Source organism: Corylus avellana, chromosome ca6 (genome assembly GCF_901000735.1).
Source record: "Corylus avellana chromosome ca6, CavTom2PMs-1.0".
Lineage (NCBI taxonomy): Eukaryota > Viridiplantae > Streptophyta > Magnoliopsida > Fagales > Betulaceae > Corylus > Corylus avellana.
Window position 1 is genome coordinate 8195613 of NC_081546.1, and position 13144 is coordinate 8208756.

A 13144-nucleotide genomic window follows, 5' to 3' on the forward strand; every position below is an offset into this window, starting at 1 on the left:
ATATATATATATATATATACCAAAACTCTATTTTTTATTTTGATTTAAAAAAATATGTATTAAAAATAAATTAATGTTAATTGGCCTAAAAAATTAAATTTTGATTCGATAGGCAAATTATAATTTATCATATTGGTATATATATATATATGTATCATGCATGCATAAATCGATCAGTCTAGTAATATTAATATGATAGCTACCCATATTATTTATAAAAAAAATATATAAAACATACTCGATACATTTATTTTATAAGACCCGCAAACCTCACATGAACTCGATCGGCCAACGCAACATATGTTGTCGGTCAGTTGATAAGTCTAATTATCTATACGTCTAGAATACTAATTTATTTTTTCTCTAATTATTTGTAATTGGATAGAGTAAATATATGATAGAGTTAATATAATTTTAATATAATTAAATTGTGAATATCATTTATAATGATTTAAATAAGATAATATATATAATTATTATCCTTCATCAACGGTCCTTCATCACTATAGTGATTTCAAACCCTTGTGTTTGATTTACTGGATTTTTTTAATTTAATTCTAGCACCTAGGTTTAAGGTTTTTGATCTATAGTGATGAATCTTGCATGTTTGAAGTTGAATGTGCCTTATTCATCAGCTCAACAAAACACTTTACCCCAAGACACCTTGTTGTGAATTATTTGGTTGAGACATTGTTCAAATTTCCTAACCATGTAGTCTCGTGTAGAATCAAATGTTAGGCAAAATTCTTGGGAGGGTCTTGCTCCATCTTTTTCCCTCCATGAGCTGCTGTTGGGTTGTGGAGTCATAGTTTGTAATGAACCAAGGGTTAGGCCTTTGCTCATAATTTAAGTTGGAGGTATGAAAAAAGTATTCTTCTGGCTTGGCTACTTCTTTTCATTAGGGGTGAAAAGGCCGTTAGTAAAATTTACTAACCGCCTCCGCAGACGGTTAGGTTAATAACCCTAATAATTGTTAACCGCATTTTAAAGAATATATATATATTTTTTTTTAAAAAAAAAAAACCGATGTCGTTTTTATGGTGATATGATAATACCCTATTATATACGACATCATTTATAGTAAACACAAAAACAACGTTGTTTCATGTATTTTGATATATATATATATAAGCGGTTAGCGGTTAGTGGATGGTTAATAACCGCCTGCCTTCTTATCCCTACTTACCATCACCCACTATCTAGGTCCAAATATTTTATTATCATTTAATATATTCTAAAACATTTTCATTATTGTTATTATTTTGGCATCGATCCTATGCTTTAGCATAGGTAATATCCTATAATTTCCAAATCCTCTCTCCATTGTCCTTAGATAGGTGAGCCCAAGCTAGCAACGACGGCTCTGATACCACCATTGCCACACCTGCAACCCTTTATCCCAATTTAGGGGTGCTGACAATCATTAGGACCGAATCTCACCAATCGATAGTTATCCTAAACCGATCGATCGTCCTTTGCAGATTCTGATCACTAAAGTTCAAATATCCCACTTTCTCTCTCTTGTGTACTTAGAACCAACCCTAACTTACTTCGGTAATAGTTAGAGCACCCTTAACCCTAATTTAAGAGCGGAGTATTACACAAACACCCGAGGAAAGAAATAACAACATAAAAGAGAATTCAAGAAAAACAATTTGCTTTGAGAGTTTTAAAAGGAAGTAAAAAGATGTGGAATCCTAATCATGTTTTTATGATGGCTCGCTTTGGTCAAGTCGCTCAAATGGTTTATCATAATTGTAGCATTATACGAAGTCATATAAGATCAGGCACATATAAGAAGTCCCGATCTCTCCTTTCATTGTATGTTTCCTTTTTTGGGGTTGGAATAATAAGGCCCATTATCAATCTCTGATTTAGTACAAGTCTCTATCTCTCCTTTCATTGTATGTTTTGTGACGATCATATATATAAAAAAATTTAAAATTTTAAAATTTTTTAAAAAATAATAGTAACTGCTACAAGCCCAATCGCTCAACCTCTAGACCCAGGGGCATTTCAATTGGCTAACTGCTTGACATGTCAATCATATACCTTAATCATTTCACAGTTTGTAAGATTACTGTTGTAAAAGCTATAGTTTTCCAAGTATTTTCCTAATTTTAAAACATAATCTTTAGGTTTCATATTTAAGTGACTATTGAACCCATTCGGAACAGAAAATATATGACATCTTTTTACTATTTATTTCAAACCAGCTAAGGCTTTGGATTCACTTCAAATATAACACATATGTTCCGAGCATATTACTTATGAATAAATGCTTAACTTAATGAATAATATTTACATCGTATAATATGGTACACTGGTATGTGTATAATGGTTATGAGCTTACTATATAGGCTTGACCCTATGGTCAAAATATGTTTATTGTTTATGTTTGACCTTTGATCCAATAGTAATTTGTGATTGGCGGCGCAGCCATGTTTGAGTAATGGTTGTTATAGACGGACATCATTAGCAGTGTGTGCCACCTAAGGTCGGACTCAGTCGCGCTGCTAGTGATTAGACGGTATGCGTACGATATCCTGGATACCAGTATTGTATTACAGATTCTTCGAAACAACGTCAACACTACAAATAATGGGTTAAGAGAGCTTTGATAGACTATATAGAGGATATATATATATATATATATATATAGCATGATTTTTCTTGCAATAAATATTAGTGGTTGTTACCAGAATTATGCCTAACTATTTCATTAAATTAAACTACATTTTCATGGCATAGTAACAAAGACAATACACGTTGCATTGGGAAAACTCATGTCTACTCTTCCAAGTTGTAAATTGTTACTTATATGCTCATTGCATACTCAACTATAATATTTGCTTACTAAGTCATGGACTTAATCATTTATTTGCAGTTTCACAGGTTGCCCGCGCATGGAGTGAGAAAGTTAGCTAAAATGAAGACGCCAAGTGAATGTCTCACAGTATTAGGTCTAGTTTGTACTTAGAATATTGTTGGATGCTCTGGGTCTATAATTGATGATACTATTAGATATTTATAATTGTAGAAATCTTAGATCATGTATTTTCATTTTCCACTTATTTTACTATGTTATGTTAATGGGTGATTTTCCTTAGTCAGTTACCAATTAACTGGATTCGAGGTATTGCCAGTAACCCTATTAAGGTGAATCAAATTAATTAGTTTAATTTTTGGGAGCGTTACAAGTCTAGAGAGTAATGACTATTGTAATTTACCTTCTCTTGGAAACTTTGTGTTTATAATGGATGATAGATTATAATGTTAAAGTTATTTAATTTCAACTCAGATCATTATTTTGCACTTTCCGCTATATGATTACTTTGATATTTAGGGTTCATGATAGCAATTCCATCTATTTACAAGTTAATTAGTGTGGAGGTACTATAAGTAACATTCCGAATTAATTATCGTAATTAGTTAATTTTGGGGGCGTTACATGACCTTATCTAAAATTCATGTTAGTCAAAAGGCATCGGGCCCTTTCAGGGTCACCATGCTTAAACAAGTATTGGCTTAAAAAAATTATTTTTATAAAATCTAATAAAAAATTGAAACTATGATATCTGTAAATTCAAAATGTCTTCGAATATCATGGATTCATCTTTAGAGCCCAGAAATAAGCATTCCCAAGAGAGCGAGAGGAACTATGGATAAGATATAATATATTGAAATGAAGATCAAGGATCGTGTTTTGTGGTGGGGATTGAATGTATGTATGTAGCCAACCCAGCAACTTTGGCGATGGTGTTTTAAATGTTCTTGAATTGTCGAGGTGTTGCCAAATGAATGGTCAGCTGTTTGAAATAAGGAACGTTAAAATGATGTCTGAAATGGCCGGTAGAGATTAAAAGGTAAGGGGATGGTGCGACCTCCCCCATAAACTACCACGCTATCTCAATATCTCTCATGAACTACCAACCTTACTGCTCGACTCCATCAGACTACCATTTCCTTCCCAAAACCTTCATTCCGTCAATCAAACTCGTTAAAAAATTTGAAATGACATAAATACCCTAACTTTATAAACAAAAATTACATATAATACTCTTAAAATTAAACAAATTAAAAAATATATATTATTAATGTATTTGTACCAGTTTAATTAAAAAAAATCAAATAAAACAAAATATAAATATATTAAAATTAAAAAACACTTATAAATTAATTTATAAAAATAAAAAAGTCAATATAAAAAACCCAAAATCAGTTAAAAAAGACTTAAACTAAAAAAATATATAAATGCAAAATCAATCGATCTGGTTATCCTAAATTAAAAATTCATATGTGTGACATAAAAACAATAATAATAATAATAATAATAATAATAATAATTCAGAGATTATTGAGATATGTCAAAATAACAATTTAGTCACTGTAATTAAATTCCGTCAAAATACTTGACTGATTCTATTAATGTATCACATCATCACTAATAGAATGATGATACGTGTCATTCTTAATTAAAAGTAAATAAATAGATAAATTATTTTTAAAAAAAAAAATTGAGGAGCAACTACCTAGGAGAGGGTGGCCAGCGAGCCACCCCTAAGGTGGGGGTAGCCCTTGATCTGGTTGAGGGTGGCGCGCGGCCACCCCCTAGCCTAGGGGTGGCTCACAAGCCACCCGCAACTAGATTTGGGAGTGGCCCGATGGCCACCCCATCTTAGGGGTGGCACACAAACCACCCCAAGGTGGCCACGCGCCACCCGTGGGTTGGGGGGTGGCAATGAGCCATCCCCGACCACTTCTGGGGTGGCTTGTTGGCCACCCCCTCCCCTGACGGGGTGGCTGCTGGCTCACTATTTTATTTTATTTTTTGTTTTAATTTTTTATTTGGTGGTATTTGTGTCTTTTAATGAGATTTTAACGTTTAAAAGAGAATATTCAATTCAATTTAACGAGTTTGACTGACGGAATGGAGGTTTTGAAAAGAAAATTGTAGTCTGATTGGGTTGGGCAGCAAGGTTAGTAGTTCATGGGGAAAAAAGTAATTATCCCAAAAAGTAAGATTGATTTCAATATATTGTAATCTTATCCATGTACTCACAAAATAAAATTAAAAAAAAAGAGACAATCTTATCTATATTAGTGAATTAAAATTTAGTAATGACAACTTTTTATGCAAAAGATGTTACATAGCAACATTTCAATAAAGGGAAAAAATAGTCCACAATAAGTAGTTCAATCGGCTGGGACTACACTTAATGAAATAGAAGCCACTAGTTCGAATCTCCCTCTCCCCATTTTATACAAACATGTCAAAAAAATAAAATAATAAAGGAAAAAAGTACAAATTGCGTAATCTAGGTTCTAAAGCACTTCTAATGTCTTTTAAGAAGATTAAGCTTTTGTGTTAACGCTTCTTTAATTTAGGCATTTGAAAATCACGTTGTAGATAAAATATTATTTGTTATCACTATTACATGTATATCATTATCATCATTGTTCTTGTTTTATTTAACTTAATCTCCATCTTACGATGCAAGCAATCTTTTCTAAGTAAGGTTTGGATGAATACTTTCGAATCTAGAGAGTTTAGATTAATTCCTAAAATATGGAATGCAAATTAGTAAAAATTAAAATATGAATTCATTATGACGAATTGTAAAACTTGATGGTCAAGACTTATAGCATGTGTAATACGTGGCATACATTTTACACAAATACGGGTGTATATATATCAATTTTAAATGGAGACAAATGGACGAGTAGTATTTTGTTAAGAGTAATGTTGTTTAGCAGACTGCTATAATGAAGAAATTCATAATGAAATGAAAAATTAAATATTATTTCATTATGAATTTCTTGAGTATAAAGGGTCCTACTTTGTCGAGGTTCCCGTCATAAAATATATATATATATATATAAGTGAAATAAAGAAAAAAGTTCGAGACAAAGATTTACAAATGGTTTAATGTTAAATACCTACATCCACCGTTAGGGGGTGAAGATAATATAATAAGAATAGTATATGATGAATGGTGATAATATTAAAGAGAAATGATAAATGCACAACTTTTTGGCACAACTTTTCTTTTATGTAATCAATTTTTTAAAAAAAAAATAAAAAAAAAATAAAAAATAGCAATAACATCCTATGTGAATCTTTTTTTATTTGGTAATATATATATAGATATATTTTTTTTTAAAAAAAAGGTATTTTTCTTCATAATAATGACAATTGTTTTTTTTTATAAAAAAATTACCAAAAAAAAAAAAAAGGGGGACTACATAGGATGTTATTGCTTCATAATTTTTTTTTTTTTAAAAAAAAAAAAATAAGAGAAAAGTTGAACCAGAGTTGTGCCAAAAAATTGTCCCTTTATAATGCCTCAATATTAAATTATATTTGAATTCAATCAAATCTGATTTCCTAAAAGGTACGAGATTACAATTAATTCTGAAATCAATTACAATCATATTTGATTGTAATCTGATCATATATTCTAACATGCCTTTGCAAACTAAAGGTAGAAATTTGTAGAATCTTGAGTTTGATATTTATTATTATTATTATTATTATCCTTTAAGGAGATAGAGGCGGTCGGAGTTGGTGGCGATGGGGCGACGGTTGCCAGAATTTAGCGGTCGGCACTGATCAGAGATGGACCTTCAACAACAACAATAGACCAAAACATGGCCACCGTAGGCCGAATATGATGGTCAACTTAGGCCAATAATGGGCCGAAAATGAAGTGAACCATGAGACTTCAATGAAGCAATTTATTGTCTTTAAATGGGCTCTGATCATCAATCAAGACTAACAAAGGCCAAATATAAGGGCCGAAGGATGAGCCCAAAGGCCCAATATAGGCCATTTGATTTTTTATTTATTTTTATTTTTTCAATTGCTAAAAAACTTGTCATTTATGGTTAAAACTGTTGATCCACCCAAACGACCCGTTGTTGACAAGAGGGTTGGATGACATTCGATTGAGTGGGATGTGACAAACCATAGATCTAGGCTGGTTTAAAATTTGATCGTTTTGTGGCTTTGCTTTTGAATAGGATTGTAATCGAGCTGAGCTTTGAGATTTCGGGACTGGCTTATTTATGAGAACCCTTATTCGAGCAGGCGAAGAAATGTTTGCCCAAGCTCATTTGATCTGATTGATATATATATATAGGATGGATGAAATCTTTATACAAGTCATTCTAGCACAAACTAGAACAACAACTACCCAAAGTAGAAAAACCATCCACACATGATAAAATGAAGTGTAGCATATAAACGTGTGATCCAAGTCTACTTTTGGTGATGAGATTATATATATATATATCTTTTTGGTCATTTTATTATTTCTATGCAACTCTTACGAAACTCCTCTAGTCAAAAGCTTCATCAGGATTCAGGACTCAGGAGTTGGTCCAAAAAGATGTTGCCATTTTACACAATCTTTTCAAAACATTCATTAATTACTTACCGTCCAAAACCCAAAATGTAAATAAAAACAAATTCGAAAGAACTAACTCTAACATTATTAATATATATACAAATAAAGAAAGAGATTTAAATAATAATAATAATAATAGCAATAAGTGTCGACACTATCGCGTTCATTCTCTTACAAAAAGTTGAAAATCATTGCTGTAACTTCCTCTGTTGCCCTTGCCTTTCGTCAAACAATGTCGACACTCTGTTTTCACATATTCCTTCATCGCCAATTCGACACGGAACTCCATGAAGGTTCTCAAATGCTACAGTGCTCGCGTGTGCGCAGTACAAGTATCTCTCCACCCATTTTACGGGTCGATCACATCTCCGAGGTCTTCTTTTTGGTGCATAGATTCGATATTCGCTTGCATTGGAAGCCTCCCTTTATCGAATAAACTACTCTCTCTGGGCTTTCCCTTCCGCTTCCCATGTTATCCATTGAGGTTCGTTATTCGATACCCTTTTCGTTTTTCTCTCATTGGGAATTTTGTTTGTTCTTATCGATGATGGTCTTGTCTTTCTAGGATCTCTGGCCGCTGTTTATCTTTGAAGATTTCAGAACAAAAGCTCGGGTTTTCTCAGGTAAATTTCGATAATCGAAGCCCCACCTATTGGTTTCTGTATTGTGTGATAAAATTGGAATTCGATTGGGCCAAATTCAGTTATTTCAATTATCTGTCAATTCTTGTGGAACCCGTGAGAAGTTATCCTTTTCCGGCAGCCAAGTTCTTGTCATTTTGTACATTTTCCCAGCAACCAATCAATTTTTCTGCCATAGCTGACAGGAATTGTTTTGTTTTGTTTTGGGAAGTATCTAAAATCTGGGAATTCTTTGTTTTTGGACCTAAAAAGACTCAATCTACAAGACAATCTCGGAATCAATGTCCAACGCGAGCTGCGGAGGGACCGACTTAGAGAACTGCCGAGACGAGACGGCCGCGCTCGACCTCAAACTCGTCGCCATCGCGTCAATCCTCATGGCCGGAGTGGTTGGAATCGCCATCCCCCTCGTCGGAAAGAACCGCCGCTTCCTCCGTACCGACAGCAACATCTTCTTCGCCGCCAAGGCTTTCGCCGCCGGCGTTATCCTCGCTACCGGTTTCGTCCACATGCTCCCGGACGGGTCGAGCGCCCTCTCGGATCCTTGTCTGCCCGAGTTCCCGTGGTCCAAGTTCCCCTTCGCCGGGTTCTTCGCCATGATGGCCTCGCTCTTGACCCTCCTTGTTGACTTCGTGGGGACCCAGTATTACGAGCGCAAACAGGGCCTGACCCGGGCGAGCGAGGAGAGGGCCCGGGTCGGTTCTGCTGAAGCGGGCCTGGATTCGGGGATTTCGCCGGTTGCGGAGGATAAGGAGCGGAATGGGAAGGTGTTTGGAGAAGAGGAGGGCGGTGGAATGCACATTGTTGGGATGCATGCGCACGCGGCGCACCATAGACATAGTCACCCGCACGGCCAGGACGCATGTGAGGGGAACATGAGAGATGACTCTCATGGGCATGGGCATGGGCACGGGCATGGGCACGGGCATTCTCACGGGTTTGAAGATGATGATGGCGAGGATAGCGGCGTTCGGCACGTCGTCGTTTCGCAGGTGATTTTTGTCACTATTTGGTTTGGGCATTTTGCTTCTCTTTACAGTGTTCTATTAATATTGACGGGCATCATTCATTTACGTATCTTTTTGTAAAAAGTATATTTTCTTTTTTAAGAAATGCTACGGTTGGTCTGGTGTTTTACTGATCCAGACTGATTCTCTGCTGTAATTCTACGTAGATATTTTTTTCTTAAAAAAAAAAAAAAAAAAAAATTGGGAGCAGAGTAACTTCGATTTAGATCATTAAATTATCACGTGATTTGAGAAGCTTTCTCAAACTTTAAAACTTTTCAATTTGGATTTATAAACTTTTAATTGCAGTCAATTTGAACTTCTTCGCCATATTTAGCCGTTAACTTTCTTGATTTACTCTTATAAAGACCAAAATATTCTTAATTTTTTTTGTACTTTATTTTTTTAATTTTTAATTTGAAATTATGAGTAAATTTGAAATTTTATAAAAAAGTCGGGTATAAACGTCTCATTTTTAACGTTTAAAATTTTATGGAGGGGTTCAAATTGATTGCAATTGAAAGTTTAGGGGTTCAAATTCAAAGGTTTTGAAGTTAAGAGTTCTCAAATCGCGTGATAATTTGAAGTTACCCAAAAAAAATATGAGGCAAGTTTTTTTTTTCTTATATTTTTTAGAAAACAATATTCATATAGGATCATGAGAACACAATAAGAAAACCACATCATTTTTATATATATTTTTTTTATTAACAATTTTTGAACCAAATATAAATAGTGTTTAACTTTTAAAAATGATATTAACAATGCAAAATTGGGTAAGTCATAAATGTTTGCTGCAGTGTATAGTTTAGATTTTGTTTTTGTAAGTTTAATGATGTTGTAACGATATTTAAAATGGTCCTTAAGGGTAACTCAGTTTGCTTTGAAACCACGACTCATAAAATGAAAATCACTAGATCGAATCCCTTCTCTTTTTCTTTCCTTTTGTGTGGACGTATAGAAAAAAAAATCACAGATTTTTGTAAACAAAACAAAAATCTTATAAAAAATACTGCATGCACTTTCATTTTCACCCCCAATGCGCACCGGGAGTGCACAATCTTTGATTTGAAAGTGAAAATTATCATTAAATTTTGGATGATTTAATAATTTGTAAAAACTTTTGGTCGCAGATATTGGAGCTGGGGATTGTATCACATTCAGTTATAATCGGGCTATCACTAGGAGTATCACAAAGCCCATGTACTATAAGACCCTTAATAGCAGCGTTATCATTCCATCAATTCTTTGAAGGATTTGCCCTTGGAGGCTGCATCTCACAAGCCCAGTTCAAAAACCTATCAGCAACAATGATGGCATGCTTTTTTGCCATAACAACTCCAGCAGGGATTGGCGTTGGGATAGGCATTTCTTCCTTCTACAACCCCAACAGTCCAGGTGCTCTGGCTACTGAAGGCATCTTGGATTCCATCTCTGCTGGAATTTTGGTCTACATGGCTTTGGTGGACCTAATTGCTGCTGATTTTCTGAGTAAGAGGATGAGCTGCAACTTTAGACTACAAGTTGTTTCTTATTTCATGCTCTTCCTTGGTGCTGGACTCATGTCTTCACTAGCAATCTGGGCTTGATTCTTCATGTGCCTATTATTGAACTTTGCCTTTCTCTGTGTCTTTTCTTTTTCTTTGGGGGCAAGGCAATGCTCCAAAAATTCTTTCTTCTTGGTTTCTTTTGGGAGGGAGAGGGAAGGTGGAAAACAAAAGAAATGAGATATATCATTGGGTAATTGGTATAAATATACCAACGCAGCGGAATAAAATTACGGTACCTCTTATGTACCAAAACAAGATGTGGCTCAGTGGCTGAGTTGTTCCACGTTCTTTTTTTTAAAAAAATCTTGAGCATCAAGCTTTATCTTCTTTTTATTTTTATTTTCTCTTCTCTTAACAATGCTCACAATGTAAGAGCACTCAAGAGAAAAACACAGAGCACACTTGAAAAAGTTCATTGGCCTTTTCATTTGATGTGTATTTTTGATTCACCTATTAGCATAACTCCAGCAGCACCTCTAAACTAATTTTTTAGTTAAATTTAATTATTTTCATTTTTTTTCTTGCTTAAAGTAAAAGTTTTCTCTACCGGTGCTACCGTGAACTTTCATATTTGAAAATTTATTGTAGCACCTTGTAATATTTTTTTATTATTTTTCTCTCTCTCCTCTCTCTCTCTCTCTCTCAACGCTCAAACTTTTCTATCTCTTCTCTCGCTCTCCCTAGACAGTGGGTCTGGTGTTGGTACGCTACCCGAACAGAAAGCTACAAGAATTCCCACAAGAAAGCTACCGATCATGTTTAAACCCACAAGAATTCAAACATGATCTCAAAACAGAAACGAAAAAAAACATAAGGTGGGTCTGGTGTTGGTGTTGCTCTGGTTTTGCAGATAGAGAAGGAGAGGAGAGAGACAAGGGGAAGAAAAGGTAAGGATAAAAAATAATAAAAATAATATTTAAACAAAGTAGCGAGTTAAAATAAATCTTTTGCTCGAGTACGTAATGAAAAACTAATAGCTAAAATGAAAGTTGCTGCGGGAAATGGGCAATGGAACTTGTTTTTCACTGGTCATCAAACAGTAACACCCAGTAAAAACGCCTGGCTTTATTAGTCATCAAAATCAGGCAGAATGGTTGTGGCTTTTGACATATCACTGATATCAGCCACAGCTTTCCACTATGGGAACTTGCTTTTTACTGCATCTCTCACTCACACATAGTGGGCACAGCCCAACCATGCATCTCTTTATCTATTTGGAATAATGCTTATATTGGCAAATAGATTGTCCACACTATTGAGTTACACTTGGAAAATAAAAAATAAAAAAAAAATTGGGGGTATTATACCAAATCTTGTGAGGGCGAGCATATCAACATCCTCATAAATGTCTCAGTATGCCCTCAATGCATTCGGTCACATCGGATTAAGCATATTTAATCCCTCTTAAGTCCAATATCTTAGAGCAATGCTAACCTCTACACAAACATGATGTACCCATGGCTATGTTGCAACATCCAAGAAGCAACACAACCTGCCGACATAGAATACAAACACAATACATGTGTTACCAAATAGTCTTATGTTCGTACTTATGCCTATCAGCTTCGATTTAATCGCTTTCCCAGCAATGCTCATTTATATCACATCATATCACAAACCTCAACCTAGTGATATAGTCAAGGTCACAAAAGGCATAGTTAAGGTCATTAACAATGACCCGTAGGACTTACATAGTGAGGAAGTAGGGATCCATTAACTCACCTCCATTGTCGATCGAATAAGCACATGTAGTATAAAATACATGCTACAGTGGAGTTCTATGTCCAAAATAGTTTATTTTTAAATTTAATACATTGTACCAATCTTAGTCTAGTTACTGTCCAAGTGCCTTATGACTCCTCTATTTGCTTGTCACCTCAAACATCAAATTAAAGTCTCACATTTGGCTAATCACAAACTACATGGATTATGGGCTATCCATAGAAGCGAATCAATCATTTTCAATCTCTCTTACTCACTCAAAAAACCCTCAGTGGCTATTAGGAGACCTTACTGAACACTTTATTCTCTGAATACATTAATTAGGAGCCCTGGCTTCCATCTTTGAACATGCGCTTGATTTTGAGTTCCTACCATTAAAACCTTGACACCCAAGAGCACAAAGCTAATTCTTTCCTCTCTTTAAGTGTAATTTCTAACGTCTCATATCTCATGTTCACAAATGCTTGTGGCTATGGAATTTTTCCTTGTTTTACTTATTTATTTATTTGATTTATTATTTTTTTTTCCATTTTCTTGCTCAGTTGTACTTGTAACCTTTTGCAAGTGACTGTTCAGACCCCACTGAGGTAGGCCACGTAAGACTGAGCTCATACTTTCACTAGGCACAAAGTTTTGGTGCTCATGTCACTCACATATTTCATTTCAACTTTACTTTTTAAATTTTGACTTGTGAAAACAGAAAAGGATGAGGGGGGACGATTGGGGGAAACTCCGCATTAAAACCCTTATTAGTATGAGATTTTAAAAAATTTGCAGGCCATACCCCACCCATAATGTGGTCTGCCCTTGGCTAT

At 34.7% G+C, this 13144-nt stretch overlaps 1 protein-coding gene across 2 annotated transcripts; it reads left to right on the top strand.

The window, feature by feature from the left end:
- The first annotated feature begins 7635 nt into the window (after nt 1–7635).
- LOC132185651 (zinc transporter 4, chloroplastic-like) lies at nt 7636–11034 on the top strand. 2 transcript variants are annotated; one of them, XM_059599416.1, is made up of 4 exons: nt 7636–7893; nt 7975–8032; nt 8303–9042; nt 10191–11034. In XM_059599416.1, exons 1-4 carry the CDS (start codon nt 7879–7881, stop codon nt 10644–10646), a joined length of 1269 nt encoding a protein of 422 aa, XP_059455399.1. In that variant the 5' UTR covers nt 7636–7878; the 3' UTR covers nt 10647–11034. The 2 variants fall into 2 exon arrangements, with proteins under 2 accessions (XP_059455399.1, XP_059455400.1); XM_059599417.1 differs by having other exon boundaries at nt 7861–7893; nt 8262–9042.
- The last annotated feature ends 2110 nt before the right edge of the window (nt 11035–13144 follow it).